This window comes from Benincasa hispida, chromosome 11, assembly GCF_009727055.1.
Source record: "Benincasa hispida cultivar B227 chromosome 11, ASM972705v1, whole genome shotgun sequence".
Classification (NCBI taxonomy): Eukaryota; Viridiplantae; Streptophyta; class Magnoliopsida; order Cucurbitales; family Cucurbitaceae; genus Benincasa; species Benincasa hispida.
Genome location: NC_052359.1, coordinates 37,943,095 through 37,968,633, shown reverse-complemented (window position 1 = coordinate 37,968,633; position 25,539 = coordinate 37,943,095). Strand labels below are relative to the sequence as shown.

Below are 25,539 nucleotides of genomic sequence, written 5' to 3'. Positions count from 1 at the left end.
GTACAATATTCTATTTTAATTTGTTTGATTTGCAGTAACCATTATGGTGAAATGTGTATAAGTTTACATTTTTAGAGTAGTTTATAGTTTGCAATAAACAAATATCCATTATGGTGAAATGTGTATAAGTTTACATTTTTAGAGTAGTTTATAGTTTGCAATAAACAAATATTAAGATGGGATAGATGATGGAAGTGCTAGGGATATGCTAACCTAGTTTAGATGTTTATATGTACCTAATCATTCTTTTTGTTGTATATAAGTACCATTCTTTGATTGAATGAAGCCCTTAAAGTTTAATGTTGAGTGATGTATGTTTCGACTAATGTTCAATGGATGTTTCAATTTTGCCTTAATTCCGAAATAATGCAACAAAGAGGCCATCTTTTTCGTTCATTTGTATTACTCATTCTGTTCAAAGTGAAGAAAATGGGAGTAAAAGTTGGCATTTCCATTTAAGAAGGCACCAAAAAGATGGCAAATTTGAGGTTCCTTAGAATCATGAGAATCAAAAAACTCTTGAACGAAGACATCAATCAATAGAATCTCTTCAATCTCCATTTCGTTTTTTTTCCTTTTTTCTTTCCCAATCTCAATTAAACACATTTTCAAGAAACAAGAGATGCTAATGCCAGTTGCCCCTTATCTATTCCATTTACGTGAAAAATGATCCTGCAAAATTCCTCACTTTTTGTATCCTCCTAGTGTTTGATTTTGAAGATTTTGGTTGTCTTCAAGAAGACGATCGTATTCGAGAAGCAGATCAGCAGCTTGTTTCTGGAGAGAAGTTACATGGGGATCAGCAGTTTCAATCCTCTTATCTTTTTCTTCACATTCCTGCTGCTTTAGTTTCTTCAAGTTTTCTGTCAAAACTGATATTTCTGCTCGCAGCTCCTTTATTTGCTTTGAACATTCCTCTTCCTTTTGTACTAGCTCTGTTTTCTCTTTTTGTAGCCTTTCTACTTCCTCTTTTGAAGTTCCAATGTTCACTCTTAATCCAATAAGCTTTTGAAGTTTCAATGTTCATTCTTAATTCAATATATGAGACCTTTGATTTTATCCCAAAAGGTCTCGTATCATTAGAGATAGTTGTCCTTTTTTATAATCCCATGATCATCTCTTTATTTAGCCAATGTGTAATTTTGGTCGCATTCCCAACACATATAGGAAAAATATAGAGAAGATTGTCCTGGTTTCATCTTTCATCTACAGGAGAGTCCTAATTGTTATAGAGTTAACTACTTGGTCGTTTGAAAATGAGTCTCTCTCTTCCATAGGATCTTGGAGGTCTTGCTTGGAATTTGTAATTAATTAATGAAAAACAAAGCGTCCATCTCAAAATTGTTTTGAAAATCATTGGGTAGTTGCTCACAAAGAAATACCCGTTGAGCCTTGAGGGATGATCATTATTATGTTATATGACATTTACTTTTTTGAACATTCAATCTCTGCAGTTGGAAGAACAACCAAAAACTCCAGTTGCAAGCTTAAGAACTTGGAAGAATATATATAAAGGAGAAGTCACTTCACTTATGAAATTCAGTTGTATTTGTTTTTTAAGTTCACAGTTACCACAAAATCTTGATCTTTCTCGAATCTTCCCGAATGCGTGTTGTTCACTCTGTTTAAACGGTTTTTGAGAGTGCAGGTACTTTTATTACTACTAAATTAATAGAGAATACATGCCTGTAAGTTTGTACGGTAAAGAATCTAATTCTCAATCTCCTTCCACGAAGAGACCTTGCCAATTTTTAAGCAATCTTTAGAAGTTTTGTGATGTGTTTTAGGGGTTTAGATACATTTATTGTAATGTGGCTAACATTGACAATTCATCAGCACTTAATTTATATTCTTCTCTGGAAAGCTTGAAACCCCAATACAGTAAACCATTATCTTTTCAACCATTCTACAACTATACCTAAGAATTCATCTACCCCTTGAAAACAATCAGAAATTTAGCCCAACATGACTTCTATAAACATAATCATATCAAGAATGCACAAATACAAAATTTAATTCAAGAATACGAAAGGGAAAGAAGAGTTTTTCGACTTCCAATCATGTTTCCTTAATGAATTTGGCCATCAAACAATCTTCAATCACTCTGGCATCGTGAAGAATCCAAACTCTACTTTAAACCCCGTCTCTAGGCCTCAAAAACTATAAATTTTGATGTAGAGGTTGGCCAAAAACCCTAGGTTCAATAGGTAGGATTTTTCAAAAGTCCAGATTTTTTCCAAAAGGGGAGTGGGACCTTTTCATGACATACAAACAATATGAACGACAAGCTTTTAATGACGTACAAAAGATGACAGATGGCAAAAATCTGCACAAAAAATCCCTTGGAAAAATGCGTCTAGCTGATGTTAAGTTTATGTCAAGGAATTCAAGAGGGTTCATAGTCGTTTTTAAGTAGGGTTCCAAGCTTTTTCATTATCTGACTACTGACTTTGTCCTCTTAAAAGAGAAAAATCAGAACGAATGGCTATTCTGCTGCTTTTAGTTGGTATGTTGAAAGCAATTGGTCTCTTCTTTGATTTGGATCTTCATCATTCATCAATCATTTTTTGTTGGCCTTTCATGTTTTTTAGGCTCATCTTTGGGAGTTGTTGCAATGGACGCTTCTGTTCTATATGTTTTGGGTTTGGGTTTTGTTCGAGTTAAAGTCTTAGCAAGTGGCATTACAACAATTTTGGGCTTCAATGACGGTTGAAAATAGTAGTCTCGGATGTATAATGTCGGTTAAAAAAATGGATCTTTATTATCGATTTTAAACCGACATTGAAGATGGCCTACAATGTCGGTTTTAAAACCGACATTAAAGGCCTCCCATTATTTTTTTTTTTTATTTTTTTTAATTTTATCAAAATTTCATTTCCCTCGTGATCTTCTCTTAGCTCGCATTGCCTAACTTTACCAAAATTACAAACCCTCGACCAACTCTTTACCCAAACAAACTATCTCCTCTCTCAGTTACGCGGCATTTCCTTCAGTTCGGGTTGTCGTCACCGGTGCTCTCAGTTTGCCGTGCTCATCAGTTTGTGGGTTGTCTTCACCGGTATTTGTGGGTTTTCGGTTGGTTTTTGTGGATTCAGTTCGGGTTGTCGTCACCAATTTTCCTTAGATCTCCATCATCGTAGGCTTCTTCCAGTGGTGGGTCATCGTCGTGGGTGTTCTCCGGTCGTTTTCAATTGGGTTGATTGTTCGGTTGGTCACGTGGGTTGGTTGTCTGATTGGGTGTTCTTCGACACGTGGGTTATCTGGTTGGTCACGTGGGGTTTGTTCGCATGGTTGTCCGATCATTCGAGTGTGTCCAGCTGCTTTCATGGGTTGTCCGGTGGGTTTCGTGGGGTTTATCCGATTGTTTTCATGGGGTTCCGATCGGTGGGCTTTCGGTTGGTTTCTTATGGTATGTCCGGTTGTCCGGTTGGTTTCGTATGGGTTATCTAGTTTTCAGTTGCTTTCGTGCGGTTTGTTGTCGGCGCGTGGGCTTTCGGTGGTTCCGGTCGTAGAGGTGGGTCACTGGTGTTGTGGTCAGCTTGCCGTTTGTCAGATCTATCGTCTCAACTCTGTTCACAAAGGTCCGGTGCTAGTCGACGTTCCAATCTTCGAGCTCCGGTTCGGATCTCTTTAAGTTTATGGGTTGTTTAAGTTGTTTTCCTGGAAAGGTATAATTTTATTTTTATATAAATTTTCAATTTAGTAATTTAAAGTTATTTAATTCATTTTATTTTTATTTTAATGATTAAGCTTATTGAAATTTAGAAATGTTGGAATTAAATTAGTTGAAGAATATATACTTGGTTGGTAGTCTTGAAATTTGTTGATTATTGATTGGGGTGGTTCAAGTGTGACTTAGGAGTTATTTGAAATGCTTTTGGTTATGTTTGAGAGAAAAGGTGGTGAAGAAAATCGAATACAATGGTGTTGTGTAGTGGAGAGCTTGTTAATAATATTTGAAGAATATGGAAACATAAGGTACATGAATAAATATAAGATAAAAACAAAAAATAGCAATACTTAATGGCTAAATTAATTTTATGTTTTGTTCCAATGATTAAGTTTCTTTAAATTTGTTGATGTTGCATATTTTACAATCATAATTTTATGCTTTTAAATTTTCCCTTGTTATTATTTTTCTTTTTTGTAGATTAAGTTGCATATTTTATAATCATGGATAAGTCATGGATGAAAATGAATAGAATATTAGGTAAGTATGGTTTAGGGATCGAGATGTTTATTAAAAATGGTCTACAACATTCAAATATATCGAATGGCATGAGTTGTCTAGGTTTGAAATGTGTGAATGCAAAGACTCTAAATGTGAACAGAATAAGAGATCACTTATTTTTTAATGGTATAGATCAAAGTTATCAGACATGGATTTTTCACGGTTAATCATTACCGATTAAGAGAAACAACGAAAATGTGTCTACTAATGAAAGAGACGAAGTTAATGAGGATGATGTTGATGTTGATGACACAATTGGAATGTTTGAGGCTACATACAATAACTATTTTAGTGAAAATCCGATAATTTTGAAAAATTATTAGATGATGCGAAGAAACCATTGTACCCAAATTGTAAAACTTTTTCCAAAATATCTACATTGGTAAAGTTATATAATTTGAAAGCTAATTTGGATGGAACGGTAAGAGTTTCACCGAGTTGTTGAAATTAATTCATGACATATTATCTAGTCCTAATGAAATTCCAACTTCTTTATGAAGCAAAAAAGATGTTGGGTAATCTTAGAATGAAGTACGAGAAGATTCATGCATGTAGAAATGATTGTTGCTAGTTTAGAAAAGAACTCTCTAATGCAAATGTATGCCCCATTTGTGGTACGTCAAGATGGAAGCTTCAAATAAATTTAAAGGAAATGACTAAGAATATCCCAGCAAAAGTCATGTGATATTTCCCCCCAATTCCAAGATTTGAAAGAATGTTTCGAAGTAAAGAAACAACAAGTTTATTGATGTGGCATGGTAAAAAAAAAAACAGATGGTTTATTAAAACATCCTAAAGATACCCTATCGTGGAAATAAATAGACAATTTGTGGTCAGAGTTTGGGTCAGAACCTAGAAATCTTCGTCTTGCTCTTTCGAAAGATGGGGTAAATCCACATGGAGATCTTAGTAATAGATATAGTTGTTGGCCAGTGATGTTAGTGACGTACAATCTACCTCCATGGTTGTACATAAAGCAAAAAAAAATTTTGTTGACTGCACTAATATCTGGTCCCAAAAAATCGAGAAATAACATAGATGTTTATTTAGCTCCGTTAGTAGATGACTTGAAAAAGCTTTGGAAAGATGGCGTAGAATGTTATGATGCATATGAAAAACAATGTTTCATTGTTAAAGCTATTTTATTATGGACCATTAATGATTTTCTTGCGTATGGTAACTTGTGTGGTTGTACGGTTAAAGGAGATCCTGCATGTCCAATTTGTGGAGAGAAAACTTCATCCACTTATTTACCAAAAGGGAAGAAGATGGCATATCTCGGGCATCGCGAATTTCTACCCCGCCATCATCCATATAGGGAACAAAAGAAAGCTTTTAATGACGCACAAGAATTAGAATTTGCTCCAGAACCATTGAGTGGGGAAGAAATTCCTGCAGGAACAAGTAAGTATCAATATTCATTTGGTAAGAAAACTATCAAGGAAGAGAACAGTGGAGATAGCCCTTCAACTTATTGGAAGAAAAAATATATTCTTTTTTAGTTAGAATACTGGAAGTATCTTGACGTGTGACATTGTTTAGATGTGATGCACATTGAAAAGAATGTATGTGCAAATCTTATTGGCACATTCACTACAAGAAATCTGAGCTTTAATGTCGGTTTTAAACCGACATTAAAGATAGTGTTATTAAAGCCCTTTAATGTCGATTTTAAACCGACATTAAATGGCTTCAATAACACAGCCTTCAATGTCGGTTGCAACCAATATTAAAGACCTTCAGTGAAATTTCCAACCGACATTGAAGCCCGAATCTATCCGTTTTTTAAAAAATTTCATTGTCGAATCCATTTTTTTGGTCAAAAAGTATAACATGACACATCATCATCGAATGCTGTGGCTATGACATATTATTCATGTATGGATTGTAAATCTATTACTTTTAATCAACAAATTCTGCTATAAAATTATAATTTAAAAGGCCATACAATAATTCAGGCCTTGAAAACACAAATTACAAGTAATACAAACATTATGATTTTACAAACACTATGAGTTTACTATCCCTCTCTACTTGGAAAGTATGGATCTCTTCATAATTCTTCTTGAACAGATTCCTCCAGCTTCAGCAGTGTCTAGTTATATGCATCTTTGTCTGACCACTGTTGTTCAAAGGATCACAAACAAAAAATGTTTAAGACAAATGATTGAAAGTGAAAATATAATCAGAATTCATATTCAACTAACCATGTTTATTGGGAATGTGCATAAATGGTACATTCAAGGAAAAATTCTTGTAGTGAATGTGTTGGATCTAGAGTTCCCCAAGAAAAAGCATAAAGAGGTTGCAATACCAAATCTTTACTCCTTTATTGCACCTGCATAACAAGAAAACTCAATAGTTGAATAAATGAGAGAATCTTCTTTTTCAAAATCTTTACTCCTTTTCAAGAATCTTCTTTTTCAAAATTTTTGACAGCATAACAATGCTACCACAACAAAACCAAAAATTTACCTTGAACATGTTCAAAGAAACACACTCCCAAAAATATTTCACAACCACTTGTTCTCAAGTACTATCAGAATTCCCAAAAAATGAATATTCAAGAACACATACATCAATAAGCAAATTTAGCTCACAATGTACTTCAAATCTTAAAAGTTGTAACAAAAACTACCATAATTTTTGTTATTGTGCTTAAAATGAAACTGTGCTTAAAACTGCAAGCATTCAAAAATGCATTTACCAGGAACAATTTTTACGTGAATTCCTTGCTATTGCAAGAAATCCATCTCCTTCCCACCCCTTCCAAACACCTAAAAAACACACAAACAACACCATTAAAAGTATATGGTAGAGGAAGAGATTGAGAGACTATAAATGTGAGGCAACTTCAATCAACATGAAGACTTGAATTGTTATTGCATGTTATCCATTAAAATCTTTTATTAAAGTTGACCCCCCTTTCATAAACCGAAATGTAACCATGAGAAAAAAAACTACACCACCAATGAAGAAAATGATATTACTTCTTCAAATGCCACAAAAAAAAGGTTAAACCAGCAAACAGAACAAGCAAGTGGACAGGAAAAGACATAAGATCAGAGTCTACACAACAAGACATTTGCATAAACATCTATTTCCCCTTCTGTGTTTACATATATCAAAAGAGCTAACTAAGAATGGTTCTAATATAAAAACATATAAGCCAGCAAAATAAGAGTCAGATAAGAGCAAGTTTGAATTGAAAAACTAGCAAAGAAATTTAGTAAACAACAGAAGAAATAACAGAAGATACAAACTGAGTGACAGTTGAAAAACAAAGACGTAAAATCCGAAATTCTTGTAGTGTTTGATCCTGTAAGCATATCATTATGTTTCAACTAAGTATAATAGATATTCTATTGTTGAAATTCTCGGCACTCAGATATTATACAATGCATGTATAAGAACCATTCAATGGAAAGATTAGCTTAGAGACTCTAAAACAACACAATCAGTATAATCATAAAGTTATTGTCCCTTTCACGTACTACCAAACTTCTCCTGAACTGTGACTTTCTGCAAAGACAAATTAACAGCTAAAACACGGCCTTCATAAAGTGTAATAAGTAAAATATACAAGAACGTCCCAAAAGTTTTGATTATCCACCACATCATTACCAAGATCCGAACTACGAAAAACTATGGCACATGTAACAGCTAAAGCAGGGACTCTTAAAATGATTGCACATAATAACAAATACAAAAGCACATGTAACTAAAAGAACACTGGGAATTAATGCCATCAGTTATACATGAAGCATATCTAGATACAAGTATTTATAAGATCATTTTTTTACCACTGAATCCTTACATGAACCCCTCCCAAAACCACAAAAGAATGTATACTTTCCCCTCCAATAAGCAAACATACCAAGTAGCTTATCAATATTACACAACACAAATAATAATAAATAAACAACTATCAAAGCCAAAAACTAGCATTGATAGCATCAGAAACAAGTGATGTGTGCCCTAAATATTTTACCACCTCAATCTCAACACCTTCGAATTGATTCAATGGTGCAGGGGTTGTGATTGTGAATCATATTCTATGGATGAATTTGTTATGCCCTCTATTCAAAACCTCTCTGTACTCGTGCGAGCGATATCATCTGAGAGTGTATGAACAAACAAATATAAGTTGCGTTAATATAAGCAATTTATAAATAACGAAAGAAATGAACTCAACCCATAAATAACTACCATAGTTAGACAATCGTCATTGTAATGATCCCAAATTTCAATGCTAAACTAAGGAACATTACCATATTTTAACCTACAACTAACTTTATAACTCTTATATTTTAAAAAAATTTCAGTAACAAAGGATGCCTAAGAAGTTCCACAACCATAAACCACTCAATAGAAGTCATAAACAACTAATCTTGAAGAGGACAAAAAAAGCTTGCAAAAGAATGGTTTTGTATTATTAAGAGCACAAATAGAGATAAGTGTAGAGTGCAAAATTTAACACCGCTAACTAAGAATTGCTAATCCAGACCAAACTTCACAGGCTAAAACACATCATTAACATGTGATCTTAAGAAAATTAATAGTTACCTTCCCATTGTTCCTCCAGAACTACTTCATGCTTATAAACTGGTTGCCATGTAACTACTTCATGCTTAAGAAAATTCTTGTAGTGTCTCATCCATATAAGTTGCTTTCCATGTTTGACATCAGATACAACTAAAAACGTATGAAGATGAAATTGGAAGTAAACATGAATTTTAAGTTGTTAGAGCAAAAGCCACTCCAAGAACAACTAACATCTTAAAATCCAAACAATCTGTTTTCAATCCCTTGTCTAAATTATACATTCACACCCACAACAAGAGTAACTCAAATTAAGTACAAAAACCTTCTTTTTACTGACTGAACTTGAAGATATTGAAATACAAATATAGCTTAAACTTATAGTTTACTCACCTTTGTGGCAATGAACATCTTTAATTTAATCCATCCCATATTGTCTTCAATGCACAACCATTTTGCTCCAACAGTCAAGGCATTTGAACACCAAGATTGAAATTGGTCCAGTTCCTTGATGACAAGTTGACAAATTAGTTTATTTGCGAAGAAAAAACATCGTAACAAAATATAACATAATACTCCTCCCTAGAGAAAACGAATATAACTTAATATCCAATTATTTAGCAAGGCTCACAAACAAAAATATCAATATCATAACTATGAAGTGAAGGTAGAAGTCGATCACTTTAGACTTAATTGTTAGTTATCTACTAACATTATTCATATTCATAATATAAGAAAAATTCATCTTTAACATTCAAAATAATACGAATGGAAAAAGTCTATAAATTTTTATGCATGTCCAATAAGAATTCATATGAGCAAATAGAGAAGAGTGTGATGTTAGATAATAAGCTTTTAGAAATGAACACATACTCCTACCATATCTTGTATGGTTTCTATAAAAATTAAAAGTGATACTCACAAAAACTCTTTGCTTCAACTCATTCTCCACCATTTAGTTTTGGAGCTTTAACATCCGATAATACTATTTTCAACCAACATTGAAGCCCGAATTTCTTCTAGTGCCATATCATTAGAGTCACTTGAAAACACTTAGAAACTGCGCTTAAAGCTGCAAGCATTCAAAAATGCACTTACCAGGAACAATTTTTATGTGAATCCCTTACTGTTGCAAGAAATCAATCTCCTCCCCACCCCTTCCAAACAATTAAAAAACACATAAACACACCATTAAAAGTATATGGTAAAGGAAGAGATTGAGAGAATATAAATGTGAGGCAACTTCAATCAATATGAACTAAAACTAAACTCGTAGGAGTATAACTGAGGAAGCAAAAGTTTTCTTGAACAGGCACAATTCTCTTAAATCCTTATAATGCCAAAGCATTCTTCCTCTTAACAAATTTACAGCGATCTGTGCAGCAATGATAAAATCCACCAATTCATTAATGGGAGCATCTCCACCTGAAATGCATTATAAGAAATCCTTATGGCAGCATAAATATTTGGCGATAACTTCAACCAAGTTGATTATTCAGAAGTGTACTAACCAAGCTTATCGATCGCAAAATTAACTTCATCAACAGTAAAGTTCATCATTAATAGTCTTTCAATTGCTCGTTCGTTATGTTCTCTCCACCATCCACCACAGATTTGATCCAAATCGAAAGCATGACTTCCTGCAAGCAGAGAAAAATAGGCAAACAACATATAATAAGAATTTAATTACCCCACACAAAGAATTTATGAAATTCAAACTAGGGAGCTATGGAAAGACAATATAATGGAGCTTTGTTCCTATCCAATCAACTTTTGGAAAGTTGATTCTCCAAGCTTCCTCTAGGCATATACCTATATACAAGCATCTGATGTTCGTCTTTGCAACAATATCCAATCAGCTTCACAAGATGGTCGTGCTTAAGTTGCCCTAGAAAAGCGACGAGCCAAGGGAGCAAGCATGGCCTAAGGTTATCATTGAGGAAGCCTTTGTAGATGGGGCCAAAACCACCCTATCCAGGGAAGTTCGAGGAAGAAAAAGTCTGAGAGATAAGCTTCAACTTAGTGAGAGTGAAGGCGTAGATGTCAGATCTGGCGAGAGAGATGGGGAGGTCCTCAGAGAGGGTGGAGTTAGGGTTACTGAAATCACTTTCGAAATCCTTTGGAACGAACTAGGCTTATTATTCATCGCCGCCACTACCTTCATCACCTCTAATGACTACGCCTCCAACTCGTAGCAACTTGAGAAAATGGGTCTCCACTTAATTTTCTTCACCGCCATTTCTATTTCCAAATCGACACACAATAAAAAAGAAGACAATGAAGAAAACCCACGACAGACGAGTGCGACCAAAAAACCCACAACCAAATAAGGCTATCAGATCTGCGACCAGACGAAAACCCAAGACCAGACGACCAGACGAACACCCACTACCGACGATATGGCCAGATGAAGGATTGACCAGAGGATCGAGTATCGAGGAAGCCCGCTACCGACGACTAGACGACCAGATGAACAATCAACGATAAGATGAATGATCGACTAGAGCTTTTTCGAGGAAGGAGAGAGGGAGGGTTTTGGGGATGAAGAAGTTTTGTGTGAAAAAAGAGAGAAGGAAGTTTGGGGGTTTGATGGAGAGAGAATTAATTTTATTAAAATGAAAAAATAAACGGATCTTTAATGTCGGTTTTAAACCGACATCGTAGCCTATATTCAATGTCGGTTTAAAACCGACATTAAAGATCCGTTTTTTTAAAACCGACATTATACATCTGGTTTCACTTTTTTCAACCGATAGTAAAGCCCAAAATTCTTGTAAAGATTGCTTGATATTCCTAGTAAAACGAAGGATGGAATAAAAACTAGATTAGATTTGGTAGAACTGAACATTAGATTAGAGTTAGCCCCTTAAGTAGGAGAAAAAAAAGTCTTTTAACACGAGCTGAGAAATTGAGCTTTTGTAAGGTACTAAAATTAAAGTATCTTAAGGCTATTCATTGAACATTTAAAGTTTAGTGTTGCTCACAGATTTGAAACTTTACAGACTTAAGTCGCATGACCATCATGTTCTTATGCAACAATTATTACCGGTAGCCATTCGTGATATTTTACTCAAACATGTAAGACTTGCAATTACTCGCCTATCCTTCTTCTTTGCAATTACTCGCCTATCCTTCTTCTTTAATGTTATATGTTGCAAGGCGATTGATTCATCTCAGTTAAAGGGTATGCAAGAGGATATCGTTGTCACTTTATGCCTCTTAGAGAAGTATTTTCCACCATCATTCTTCACAATAATGGTACACCTTGTAATGCATCTCGTAAGAGAAGTTGAGTTTTGTGGACCTGTTTATTTGAGGTGGATGTATCCTTTTGAATGATACATGAAAGTGTTGAAAACTTATGTACGAAATAGAAATCGAGCAGAAAGATGTGTTGGAGAAAATTATATTGTCGAAGAGACTATAGTGTTTTGTTCTGAATTCATATTTGGTGTTAATTCTATTAGGCTAAACTCATCAACAAAGAAAGCGAACTCAAACATTGATAGAGCATTGTTAGCTACTTCTTTCATCAGACCGAGTGAGGATGAGTTGGATCAAGCTCATCTTTATGTCATTCATGTTAGCTACGTCGAGTATGTAGATCTTCATCTTATTCTTGTTGTAGGTTACTTGATTATTCAATAATCTACTAACTTTTTCATTTATAATAGGTAACATATGGATATTTTGTCTAAGCTCAATTCTGGTAAAAATAAAAGTAGAAAGTAGCTTCAAAAAGAGCATAATCGTACATTCAGTCGGTGGTTGTCTACACGGGTAATCTCTAGAGACCTACTATTTGATGTATAATTAAATGTTAACTACTAAAATATTATAAAATATATCGTAGGTTGCACTAGCTCTCGAAGTTCCCAAAAATTCCATATCGCCTTCTTTGAGATGGATAGCTAATGGACCTTGTCCAACTGTGGCAAAATATTCTGGTTTCGTGGTCAATGGTTACTACTATCACACAAAGAATCACGATGATGTTAGGAGGGTTCAAAATAGTGGAGTTAGTATAATGGCTACCATAATGCAAGTCTCTAGTGCTAAGGACAAAAGCCCTGTCATGTCAAATATGACCTTTTATGGTGTAATACAAGAAATATGAGAGTTTGATTATCATGGATTATCATTTATTTTATTCAAATATAATTGAGTTGAGAATAGAACTGGAGTCAAAACTGACGAGTTTGGGTTTACTATTGTGGACCTCAATCGTATTGGACATAAATCAGACCCATTTATTTTAGCCTCCCAAGCAAAACAAGCGTTCTATGTAAAAGACCCCGCAAATTTGGGTTGGTCAATTGTTTTAACATCTCCACGATGAATAATTGATGATGATTTTTATGAAGATGAAATAGGAGATATGCTACAAGAGTGTGGTTATGGAGGTATGCAAAGAATGCCCAATGTTGATATATCTATTGAGATTGATGATACAACATCCACATACATTAGAAATGATTGTGAGGGTAGATGAATTGATAAATAATGTATTAAACATGGTATGTCATTTATTATGATTATATGTATTTAAATATTAAGATTATATGTTTTTTGTGTGAGTAATGTTTTTTTTTCTTTTTTCTTTTTTTTTTTTTTTTTTTGCAAATTGACATGAAAAATTCAACAAGTAGCAGCAAGGATGATAGAAATATGATCACATAAAAACATAGCAGAATAAGTATTCCACATGGCTCAACTACAATGTCTGAGTTGGCACAAATAAGAACATCTGGGCAACGGTTGACCATTGATTATAATGAACATGGACAACCGATTGGATTTGGAGTAAAGAAGATGCAAAGTTATATAGGAGTTTGTGTTCGACAACAAATGTCTATAACGTATAATTCTTGGAAAAAAGTTCCAAACAATTTAAAAGACAAACTTTTTTATTGTGTATCGATATGTTTTCTAAAATTTTAATTCTTGTGCACAGTAGTTTATTAGTTTATTGTTTAACTACTTTTCTCATTGTGCAAATGTCGTTCGATGTGAACTTTAAGTCCAAACATTTTATACTCTGTAGGATTGTATCAGCAACAACGGAAGCATAAGAATCCTCTAAGCATTCAAATTCACTAATTTTGGCAAAATATAAAGCATGCTCTTGCAGAAAAACAAGTGAGTTTCAAGACATACCTCTTGTAAAACTTCTTCAAAGCTCCTTCTCCGGCTACTATCTTCTCCAAGTCTTGTTATAAACTACCTCAAGATCTTCTCCACTATTCTCTTGGTGCTCTAGATTGAATTGTGGGACTCAAAACAAACTTGAATCAATGGAAGAAGGACAAATGTTCACTGTATAAAACTTGCTGAAGAACTCTTTCTTCAAATCAAATTTTCTCTCAAAATCTTTATAGATTGCATCACCGATTTTCACTCCAATCTCTTCATTATATTACAGATCAACATGCAAAGGAGAGACTTGCATGAGTTGTAGCTCATGCTTGGAGAAGACAAGGCCAAGAAGATGCATTATGTTTGAGCTACTTCAAAGATGGATAATGGAAAATCTTCATTTTCTATTTAAGTGTTTTGTTTTCTAATTTTCAAATTTTATCTCAAAAATCAAAATTTTATTTTATTAAATCTATTTTGATTTTAAAATTGAAAATTTTAATTAATTTCATAAATTAATTATTAAATAGAACTTCATTAATTTAATATCAAATATTAAATTAATTTTAACACATATCCATCTTATAAATCATATTTAAATATATAAATTCTCCTATTTCGTTCAATTCTCAAATAAACATGTAATTATATCTCATATAATTATTAATTCCCTTAATTCTAATTTGAACGATTCAAATGAACTTATCATGTTATTCTAGAGCTAGTCCATTACGAGCTAGTAGGGAGACCTCGCGGACCTACAGATCATGGGCTCCAACGATCAGAGATTAATTAGCTAAATTCATTAGACCAGATTAATCCCCATTCGTTAACTAATTGGTCACTCCACTAAAGCCCATAGTTGCACTCCCCTCACTGTAGATATATATTATGTCCACATGATTTAACCATAATCAGCAAGTCGACCCTTCACAGGTTGTTCACAATAACGGTTGGGCCAAACTGTTTTACCCCCGAGATTACGTCTTATTCCTCAAGTCTCTACTGATCCTCTAATGAACAACTGGTTTGTGATCCAATTACTAAAACAAACTCTTTCAGCCTAGTGAGAGGGTGGGGCCCTTGTTTAAGACCTGGATTCAGTACTTGAGAGAACAACCTTTCTTCTATCTCTAAATTGGGTAGGTGTGAACTCTGTCTTGCACCCTATGTCCCTAGCTATCTATCCAGTCTTACCCTTGAAATGGGAGTCTTAATAAGCCGGTACTATTGAGCTAACCCTCACCTATGCAACTCTAAGGGAAATCCCGAATAAACAGGAATTCATAGTTAACTCAGGATTAAGATCGAGTTACCTAGGTCATCAAGGTGAAATAGTTAGTCTTAAACAATAAACAACGTTATAAAGTAAGAATGACTTATTTCTTGGTCCTGATCTTATGCAAACTCATTGCATAGGACACTCTCACTCCTCATGTCATAATTTGTACGAATTAAGATCACATCGTATGTAGCACTTTACAACTCTTTGTAACAACTATAGAGTAGGTCGCATCCATTGGTGTTACCAGAATAAGGCACCCAACCTTATTCATATACCAAGATCATTTTGACTATTTACTCGAACATGATTCACTCTTATGTCTCCTTATAAAGTTCAAGTACTCATACAATAGTCACGGGTACTAGTTTATTGGATTTAGACTTTCATAAAATTTATGAAATCAATAACAAGTATATTGATTATAGAATATGTTTATTATTTTACAAACTGCGAATTTTTAGGACATAAAATCCAACATACTCATGTCTGCATCTAGGAAGTTTTGGACTTTCAAGACAACATTGACTTAAAAGTTCATACTTCCATTTAAGGTCACCCTTGGTCTTGCAATTTCCTCCCCAACAATATTCTCATATAGAGCAAGATCAGTGGACATCGTTTGTCAATGAACGATTGAGTGAAGAATGGGATGTAAGCCATTCACAATAAATTAAATGTCAACATTATCATTATTTTGATAGGTAGCTTCAACTAGATTTGTTGTACAGGAAATCAGTCGTCTTCAAAAAGAAAGACGTGCGAAATGTGTATATAATTATCACATTTCTCGGAAGGGTTATGCGAATCTTGCCCAAAAATTAGAAAGTTTTTCGAGTTAAATTAAATCTTGTATTCAAATATGTTTATGCTAATTAAATATGTATGTTCATGTAGAACCTATCGATTGATCCTTCTTATCGGGTGACTTTATGGAAAGAAGAAAGAAAATGAAAAAATAATGAATACTTCATGAAGCTACTCAAGAATGTGCCAATCGGATTGTAAGTTTATATTGTGCAAAGTTTAAGATGACATATATATAATGTTTGGAACTTGTGATAATATAGATATTATGTGAAAATTGTAATATATTTTATAGGATAAATTGGTTGAAGTCTATGAAGGTGAAGATGTTCTGACCAAAGCATTGGGTACAAAGGAATATGGGGGACGTGTTAGAGGAATGAGTGATTTTGTTTCCCATTCCCAATATTTCAAATTAGTAAAACCAAAGTCCTCAATGAGCCTAGAAATTGAAGGTGGCTCTAATGAAAAAAATGTTCAACATGGTAAAGTGTCAAGAGAAAGAACTCACAGCAGACAATCTCATCAGTCCAAATCATCTATTGGAAGTGTCGCACTTAGTACATCTGAAGAAGAAGATACTGAGAAGATGCCTAAAGAAGATTTGGAGGTAATTTATTTGTTATGACTTTTAAATTTTAATCATATTGTATGTGCTTAACCATGCATGACATAAGTTCTTTTAAATTTGTTAAGAGAACACCATGCCACTTGGCTAAAGAAACTGTAGATAATATTGTTGCAGTAGCCACAACATTTGATGATGATGTGTCATGCTTAACTGTTAAAGTTCTTATTGACATTGTCATTGGAGAAGATTTGCCTATACCAATTCCTGCGAAGGGTAAAATAGAGTCCTTAAATCAAGCAATGGGCAACTTCGTAAAATGGCCTCGTGAACTTGTAGTTATGGTTGATGAGAAAAATTTATGTCTCTTTTTCAGTATATGAGTTTGGTTATTTATTATTTTTCCTACTTTGAATTTTTGTAACTTTTGTTATGGTAGGACCATTCAACAATGAAGAGCTTCAGCTAGTCCTCCAAATATACTGACGTCAATGGTACCATCAAACTCTTGAACGGACATGCCATGCATAACATGAACGATGTAGACATGATCCATATCACTTTGGACGAGCATATATTTGGAAGAGACAAATTTATTTATTAGGCCATGATGATCTGATCCAATATTGTAATATGGTTGAAATAGACTACATGTGTATTTTGACATACATTGCGTAAGTATTACTCATCTAAATTCACTCATGTATACTTTGTTTCATGTTTAAATAATAACATTTACTTTGTTTAGGTATCTTTGGGATGAATGTGGTCGTGATATTACGAAGAAGTTTTTTATAATTGATCAAGCAAGAATATCGCCACACGTGAAGCCTCAAGATAATCGATCCAGAAATTTAGCCAATCAACTAGAATTGGCTAATTTAAACCAATTAGTCCTTATTCCATATAACACAGGGTAAGTAAATACAAGTTCTTAAGTTACTTTTAATTTGCATTATACACATACTAATATTTCAAAATTATTGCTTATTATAGTTATTATTGGATATTGATTGTAATCAATCTACAAGAAAATTGTGTTTATGTTTTGGAATCTTTTCGACGTAAAGTTCAAGAGGATTTTCATGGAATTATAAATATGTAAGTGTAATTGAACTTTCTTAGCTCGTAATGTGCCATGCAATTTTTTTGTTATACTTTTTAATAAAAAAAACAATGACGGACATTTCCTGATCCAACGAGACATATAATGTCGTTTTTAACTTCTTGACCAAAAAAATGAATTCGGCAACGGAATTTTTTTAAAAAATGGACAATAATTGGTAAAACGGACAAATTACGGCTTCAATGTTGGTTTAGAGGGTTTCATTTGATTCTTGGTCTTCAGTTGCAACCGACATTAGAGGGTTTTAATGTCGGTTGAAAATTTCATTGAAGCCCTTTAATGTCGATTGCAACCAACATTGAAGACTGAATTATTAAAGCCCTTTAATGTCCGTTAAACCGACATTAAAGGTCTTTAATAACACTCTCTTTAATGTCGGTTTAAAACCAACATTAAAGCCCAAAATTCTTCTAGTGGTTGCATCGTCGGTCCAACCTTTTGCAACAGACCAATAAGTTTGGTAGAAGATGTCCATGAGACTTAAATAAGTGTCATCATCCCTTATCTTGAAAAATATTACTCAATATTTGTTAGTAATATAATATAGGTAACTATGGATAAAGTATAGTATCATACCTTTTCAGCTCGATGAGATAAAAATGATTCTGTTCCAACACAATGATTGAAGAGAAGTTTACTTCTACAATTTTTTGTTTTTCTGACTTTTCCTACATTAGAATATATTTATAAAAAACTTGTTTACTTATGTATTAAAAATAAATTAACATTTACATTCGATGATGGAGACTCCCATATATTAACAAAAAGTGTCATTCTTCAATTGTAACTCCTTTATACATTTCTTGAGGAGCTCGCTCTGGATCGCCAATTTTCTATAATACTGGTATAATCTCACTCTTGGTCTTCAAATCGATTACCAATCATATATTTAAAATATAGATCTGATTGAATAAGATATGAACATTGAGTTTATTAAACTTTATTACAGGAATCCTTTTCGTTTATTGCCCTTTTAAATTTGTTATCATATTCGATAAGAACAAGAAACGAAATTATACATAGATGATTTGAGTTTCATTTCCTCATGAGGAATAATTTATATTGTTTTGAGAAAAGAGAGCAAAAAAAATAACGTCCTGGTTAAGAGTCAACAAATCAAGGATACACAAGAAACGTCAACAATAAGAATTAATACACAAATTTACATAGTTGACTAATAGTGTGTTAGTTATATCTATGTGGTAGGGAGAACAAATTTATTAGAGGAAAAATATTAGAATACAAAACAAAGGTGTCTCTAAGGTTAAAAGGTTTACATATCACACTTCTTTAAACTCTAAGATCAAAATCGTAAATAATGCAAAGATGATAAATACATAAATAATTTAGGTTTCAACATAGTATTGAATTTTCATTGACATGTCGATATTTCCATTAATATTTTCACATTTCCATGGGTTCAACGTCGACATGAGGGGTGAATTGATATTTTCGTTGTATCGTATAAAAATCCATAAACATAAAATAATAATAATAATAATAATAAAATAAACAACACAATGTCACTAATGTAAATATAATATAAATAATGGACATTTAATCACAACAAATTTATGTACTGCTTTAAATTTATCTTTATTTATTTATTTATTATAATTTTTCTTGAGATATCTATTCAAATCGATATTTTTATTAAAATTTTCGTAAATTTAAGACTTCGATATTTTTGTTGAAATCAATATTTTAAACTTTAGGTGTTAGGGACATTGCTTGCAAATACTACCTAAGGTATGCCGTTCCTAAATTCTACCCAGGATATGTCGTTTCTAAATTTCAACTCGTTAACCGATCAACAAAAACCCTATACTTGATCGTTTGAGAGGTTAGATATCAGATTCAAGCAACACACTTGTGAAATAAGTTAATTAGAAAAGAGTGACAAAGTTGATTTTCGTGCATGTAATTTTGATTGAAAAAGAATGATAATATAAAAGCAAAAGAAGAAAAGAAAGAGAGTGCTAGAAAAGAAAAGAACAACCAAAATGAACTAGACAATCTTAGAGGCACAAAAAGACAAATGGAACCACTACATCGTGACTATTATTTAGGCATCGTTAGATCATTAGTTAAATTATAAAATATATCTTTAAACTTTACACTTAAGTCAAAAATATTCAAAAATATCCTTAAACTTTCAAATAGATTTCGAAAAATACCCTTAAACTTTTAAATAGAGTTCAAAAAATACTCTTACTATAATTTTAGATGGAAACCGTTAAAGTTCTATTTAAAAAATACTCCTGAACTTTCAAAATGTTTCAAAAATACGCGTAACTTAATGAAAGTTCAAAAATACCTTCACGATTACTATTTGAACAAAAATCGTTAATTCTTCGTGACAAAGATTGACTTTAAAAATTAAAATAAAATGTTCTTACTAATCAATTTGTTTGAAGTTTTCTTAAGTTCGAAAAGAACCAATTTCAAAATACATTATATAGATATCCTTATTTTCTTAATATAGGTACTCTCATATTTCTCTTAATTTTCCAGTTCTTAGCTTACGAAAAAATTTTCAACAACCAAAATAAAAACAAAAAATTTAAGTTAAATCATAAAATACTACAAAATTTCACAAAATTTCAAAATCAAAATTTCCAATAGAAACATACCAAAACGATAAATAAACAAATAAAAAAGTATTTAACTATTTATCGTACATATAGGTACTCTCATATTTCTCTTAATTTTTCAATTTTTAGCTTACACCAATTTTTCCAACAACCAAAATATACCAAAACACTGCGATGTGAAAAATCTCCTCACAAAGCGTTTTAGAAAGCAAATTGGAAGGAGTGCCTCTTCATACACGTATATCGAATGGAGAGTGTTGCGGTGCCGCGAAGCAACACTACAACGTTTACCTAGCAGACTATCTCTGTGAATGAAATAGGGCACATGCATCATAGCGCTTGTACAATATCGTACCTCTCGTTACTTGATTTCACCGTTCTGCCTCCATTGCTTGCTAATTACTCCACTTAAGCCCAAATTGTATTCAAAACGTCCCGACAACATTTTTTGCTCAATAACCTATCTAAGAACTAAAATAAATATTAAATCCCTAAAAACCAACACGACTTAGACTATACTTTTTTAATTGACTATTTATCGTTTTCGCATGTTTCAAGAGAAGATTTTGATTTTCGAATTTTGTGAAATTTTTTGGTATTTTATATTTTAACTAAAATTTTGATTTTTTTATTGTTGAAAAAATTGATAAAATAAGAAAAATATGAGAATACCTATATGGAAAAAATGAAGATATCTATATAATTTATTTTAAAATTGGTTCTTTTCAAACTTAAGAAAAATTCAAACAAATTGATCCGTAAAAGCATTTTTTAAATTTTTTATAAAATTTTTAAGATCATTTTTATCATGAGAAATTAATAATTTTTGTTCAAATATTAACGATGGAGGTATTTTTGAAATTTTATTAAGTTAGATATTTTTCTAAAATGTTTTAAAAGTTCAATGATATTTTTTAAATAAAATTTTAATGATTTCCATTCAAACTAACCGCAAAGATATTTTTCAAATTCTTTTAAAAGTAAAAAATATTTTTAAAACTTGTAAAACTCCAAAAATATTTTTGACACAAAATATAAAATTCAGAAGCATTTTTTTATAATTCAATCTTAAACGACTATATATATTATTTCCTGGCTATTTACTCTTAAATTTTTTTTTTTTATTTATTAAAAATTACTTTTAATCTTTATACTTTATAATAATAATAAGATTAAATTATTATTTTCATAATAAAAATTTAGAGACAAAAATATCTTTTAATCAATTCATTAACATAAATACCCATAAAGACTGATTACCGAATGAAACATCAACTTTTATTATACTTATAAACATCATTCCACTTTGCTTATTATGTTATCTACCTTTTAATAACTAAGCAAAATTTTAAAACCCAAAACAGTAGTTTTCAAAAACATATTTTTAATTTTTAAGAATTTAAGCATTTAAAAAAAATAAAAAAGCATAATATAAAATTTAAGAGAGAGAACAGAACATGAATTAAGAACATTAAATTAGAAAGAGAGAAAAATATACAAACCCCCTTAAGTGACTTAAGACAGAAAGAAAGAAAATAGATTTAACTTACCAGCTCACATAATATTTATAATAAAAATATAATTCTTCCACCCACAATTTAATTTGAAAAAATAATCCTAAAACAAAAGAATAGAAATAATATTTAAATACATTTTAAAATAAAAAAAATTCGATGATCCGAAAAAACCGATTAATCCAACCCAATTCAAGATTATAATTCATTTTAAATAAAAATTTTATAAATTAGATTAATTCATAAAATCAACTAATATAACACAAACTAACTCGAACCAACCGAATTTATTATTAAATTCAACAAATATTTTTTATTATTTATAATATAATTATTTATATATATTAATTTTAATTTATATTTTTCTTCTTTAGAAGAAAATTTTAATATTTTATGATTGAATTAGATTCATTTTCTAATACAAAATATTTGGATTGAAAAAATTTCACCCAAATAATTAGATTTAATATAAAAAAATCTTTCAACCCAACCCAAACTTAATCAAACTTAACCCAACCCAAACTTAATCAATGGATGAAATGATTTAATAAAATACACAAACATAAATATTACCCAAAATATATTAAATATTTTCTGAACGTCGTTAACAAAAGTACTGCATTTGACATTAAGTCAAATAAAATAAAAAAGAAAAACGCTCAAACGTGTCTTAGTATTTATATATTTAGAACATCACGAAAGCTTTCAACTCCCGAATATTTCCAAATTCCGGGAAGCATACTTACACATCCCGAAAAAAACCTCAAAAAAAGGCCCAAAAAAACAAAGCCATTAGAAAAAAAATAAATAAAACAACTAATTATTATTATCATCATCATATCATATTATATACTTCTTTAGAGTATCACTTCCGACTCTTTTTTGCCAAACCAGAGTTTGTCAGCTTCAGATTCAACTCCTCCGCCGTCAAGCAGCGGAGGGCGCCGTGACGAAGTGAACGGGTCCGGCCTCGGAGAGAGCAGAGATGAAGGGCTGCATGTCGATGGCATCTCCGTCCGCCGTGGATGGCGGAGGCTGCTTGTAGTCCAAAGAGGGATCGTTGTAGATGTCCCACCATTTGTTGACCAGCATTTTTATGTCTTCTCTTTGCATATTCTCCTCCTTCCCCGTGTACCTCCATGGCTTTGATCCCTACTTTTCATCAACAACTAAAGTGAACCACCATTCTTCTAACATTTCATGCCACTAAATTCTCCTTTTAACTTATTAAACATTTACAAATGGTTTAATTAAGCACCTAATTAAAAAGATTATTCTTAGTTCTTTCTAGTTCAAACTTCAAATTTATAGGTCAATTCAAACTCTATGGTAGTCGAACACTTTTTAGTTTTATAAGGGAACATTCACCTACAACAATTGACAATAATTTCATAACAACTAAACCTTAAAAATATAAAATTCAAATGAAATATCAACACTTACCGCAGCACAATAATGAACAACTTTGACGCGATTTAGATCGACATTCTCCGGGTGACGCCAGAGCATGGCTAATACCAAGTTGAAATCCAAGGAAATAGGCTTGTAAACATCTCTAAAGTACATATTCAAGAAGTCCTGAAAAAACAAAAATACATTCACAAACCTAAATCACGGCTAAACTCAAAAGCTTAAATTAACTACACGACAACAATGAGCAAAATTACCTGCTCGGCAAAGGGGGTGGGAGTGGTGACTCTGAGAGTGTTCATTAGATCATGATACACGGCAACACTCGGCTCGAAAACGAACATACCAGCATTGAAGTAGAGCGGGGGAGAGGGGTGACCGAAATCGTCGGGCCACTGGACCTTGTCGGGACATTGCTGGCAATAACCAATCTGATACTGGGGAGTGTGGCTCCATGTCTTCTCACAGAAGCAGTCCATTACGGCGTAGAAATGGCCGTTTGGTAAATCGAATAATTCGTCTACATTGTCGTAAACTTGAATGTCTCCATCTAGATACACCATTTTACTGTACTCTACGAACTGTGTTGGAATAAAACGACCGCGTTTAGTTACACATGAAAACGACACATGATATTATGGAAAAAGAAAAACTGCGTTTCTGATTCCTTGGGAAGCGCTTTTTAAACTTTTTCTTTGACTTCATAATTGTTTGAAGATTCTTTTAACTGTTCAAAAACTCCAAAAATAAATCATGATTGAAAAAAAAATTAACCGCAAACATCTACCTTGCATTCAATTAAATTTCGTATAATTATTATTAAATTAACTAATAATTTTAATTTAAGTTTGCATTTTTTTTCTAATTTTCTTTTTAGTTTTTATATTTTTTTTAGAAACGTAACAAAACAAATTATAGTCTCTCTAAACTTATTTTTAAAACCAAAAATACAAACAAATGATTATAAGACTCTAAATGCTGTGATAGATTCCTCTATAACGATTTGGAAAAAAAAACCCTACATACACCGTATAAAAATATGTCATGTGATAAAAAAAATAAAAAGAAATATATGAATTTAGGTGCAACCTATATTTTATAAGTTGGATTTCAGAGTGATCGATAAATCGATCATTAGATATTCATTCGTACAATTTATTTTTTTAAAAAAATTAACTCGGGAATCTATTCTGACATAGAATTAAGAAAATTTAAGCTCACAGTCATAATATCATACTACACAAACATTTCCTTATGTCACGAATTAATTTTTAAAATTTTCAGATGGGCTAGAGAGAATTAATTAGTAGATTAAAATTTTGACATTTCTAAAATTCATGGATTTATAAGAAACAAATTGTAATTCAAAATTTTATTAGATAATAATAAAATCTTGTAATTTAACATTATTAGTACTACTATTATTTTGTGTAAATGCAAAAAAACAAAATGAAAAAAATGAAAGGCATATAAAAAGAGAAATAGAGGGAGAGAAAAAAAAGTGGAAACAAACCTCCCAGATACGGAGCTTAGAATAATTGATAACATAATAAGCCATAGCGAACCGGGTCTCGTTCTCGGGCGGGTAAACCGGTTCAATCTCTTTAACAATGCATCCCTGAGACTCCAGAATTCGCCGGTGGTCCTCAGGGACGTCCGGTAACACGGCGGCGACCAGTGGGTACGCCGATTTCACCTTCCGGAGGCCCTTGGCCAGTCCGACGACGCCCTTCACGTAGTCGCCGTCGCCGGCCAAGAATGTCACATACGCTCGTCGTGGAAGCCGCCGTCCTCCGGGCGGCTTCACCGGAGTTCCGGCAGTGTGGACAAGTTCCGGCGCCATTTTGGAAGGAGCTTAAAGAGAGAAATGTGAGAGGAGAGAGAAGAAAAAGAGAGAGCGCGGTGGTTGGGCGTTTTTGGCGGTGGTGGAAAGCGGTGGTTGGGAGCGGGATTAAATAAGCGTCCCATGAAGGGAGATTTAAAGGGAAAAATAAGGAGGAAGATGGGTTGGATGATTACACGTGGATTGAGGAGGTGATCCAACGGTGAAGAGGAGAAGTCAGTGAAGATTCGGGAAGACGCCAGTGGGAGCAGTGGCCAGGAAGACACTAGAAAGTAGAGAGTAGAATCTGGACTTTGGGTAAAATAAGATTTAAAGTTTTCAATTTCATTTGGGGTAGATTTATTTTTAAATATATTTTTGATATTTCTATTATATAAAAAAAAATGCAAACAACAAAAATAGATATCAAAATATCACTAATATTAAATATAATTATAAATAATAAATTTATTTATTTATTTAAAATTTATAAAATATTTTATCTTG

General features: G+C 32.5%; 2 protein-coding genes across 2 annotated transcripts; both read right to left on the bottom strand.

Moving 5' to 3' along the window:
* Positions 1–684: 684 nt before the first annotated feature.
* LOC120090687 (probable inactive DNA (cytosine-5)-methyltransferase DRM3) lies at positions 685–15,810 on the bottom strand. The gene is made up of 4 exons (XM_039048406.1): positions 15,735–15,810; positions 10,285–10,413; positions 10,143–10,198; positions 685–1,005 (listed from the first exon to the last, which is right to left on the bottom strand). Exons 1-4 carry the CDS (start codon positions 15,808–15,810, stop codon positions 685–687), a joined length of 582 nt encoding a protein of 193 aa, XP_038904334.1.
* Positions 15,811–22,454: 6,644 nt separating this feature from the next.
* Positions 22,455–25,179, bottom strand: LOC120090178 (galactinol synthase 2-like). Its single transcript, XM_039047702.1, has 4 exons — positions 24,724–25,179; positions 23,468–23,791; positions 23,244–23,378; positions 22,455–22,952 (listed from the first exon to the last, which is right to left on the bottom strand). Exons 1-4 carry the CDS (start codon positions 25,051–25,053, stop codon positions 22,728–22,730), a joined length of 1,014 nt encoding a protein of 337 aa, XP_038903630.1. The 5' UTR covers positions 25,054–25,179; the 3' UTR covers positions 22,455–22,727.
* Positions 25,180–25,539: the final 360 nt, after the last annotated feature.

Bases quoted from the DNA above. Each gene is read 5' to 3' on its own strand.
- LOC120090687 (XM_039048406.1), bottom strand. From the start codon at position 15,810: ATGTCCACTGATCTTGCTCTATATGAGAATATTGTTGGGGAGGAAATT. The intron at 10,414-15,734 runs GTATGAACTTTT...CTCTGCTTGCAG, and splicing joins AAGGGTGACCTTAAATGGAA to GAAGTCATGCTTTCGATTTG. The intron at 10,199-10,284 runs GTTAGTACACTT...AATGCATTTCAG, and splicing joins TTTTGCGATCGATAAGCTTG to GTGGAGATGCTCCCATTAAT.
- LOC120090178 (XM_039047702.1), bottom strand. From the start codon at position 25,053: ATGGCGCCGGAACTTGTCCACACTGCCGGAACTCCGGTGAAGCCGCCC. The intron at 23,792-24,723 runs GTTTGTTTCCAC...ATTCCAACACAG, and splicing joins CTAAGCTCCGTATCTGGGAG to TTCGTAGAGTACAGTAAAAT. The intron at 22,953-23,243 runs GTAAGTGTTGAT...GATGAAAAGTAG, and splicing joins TTGTTCATTATTGTGCTGCG to GGATCAAAGCCATGGAGGTA.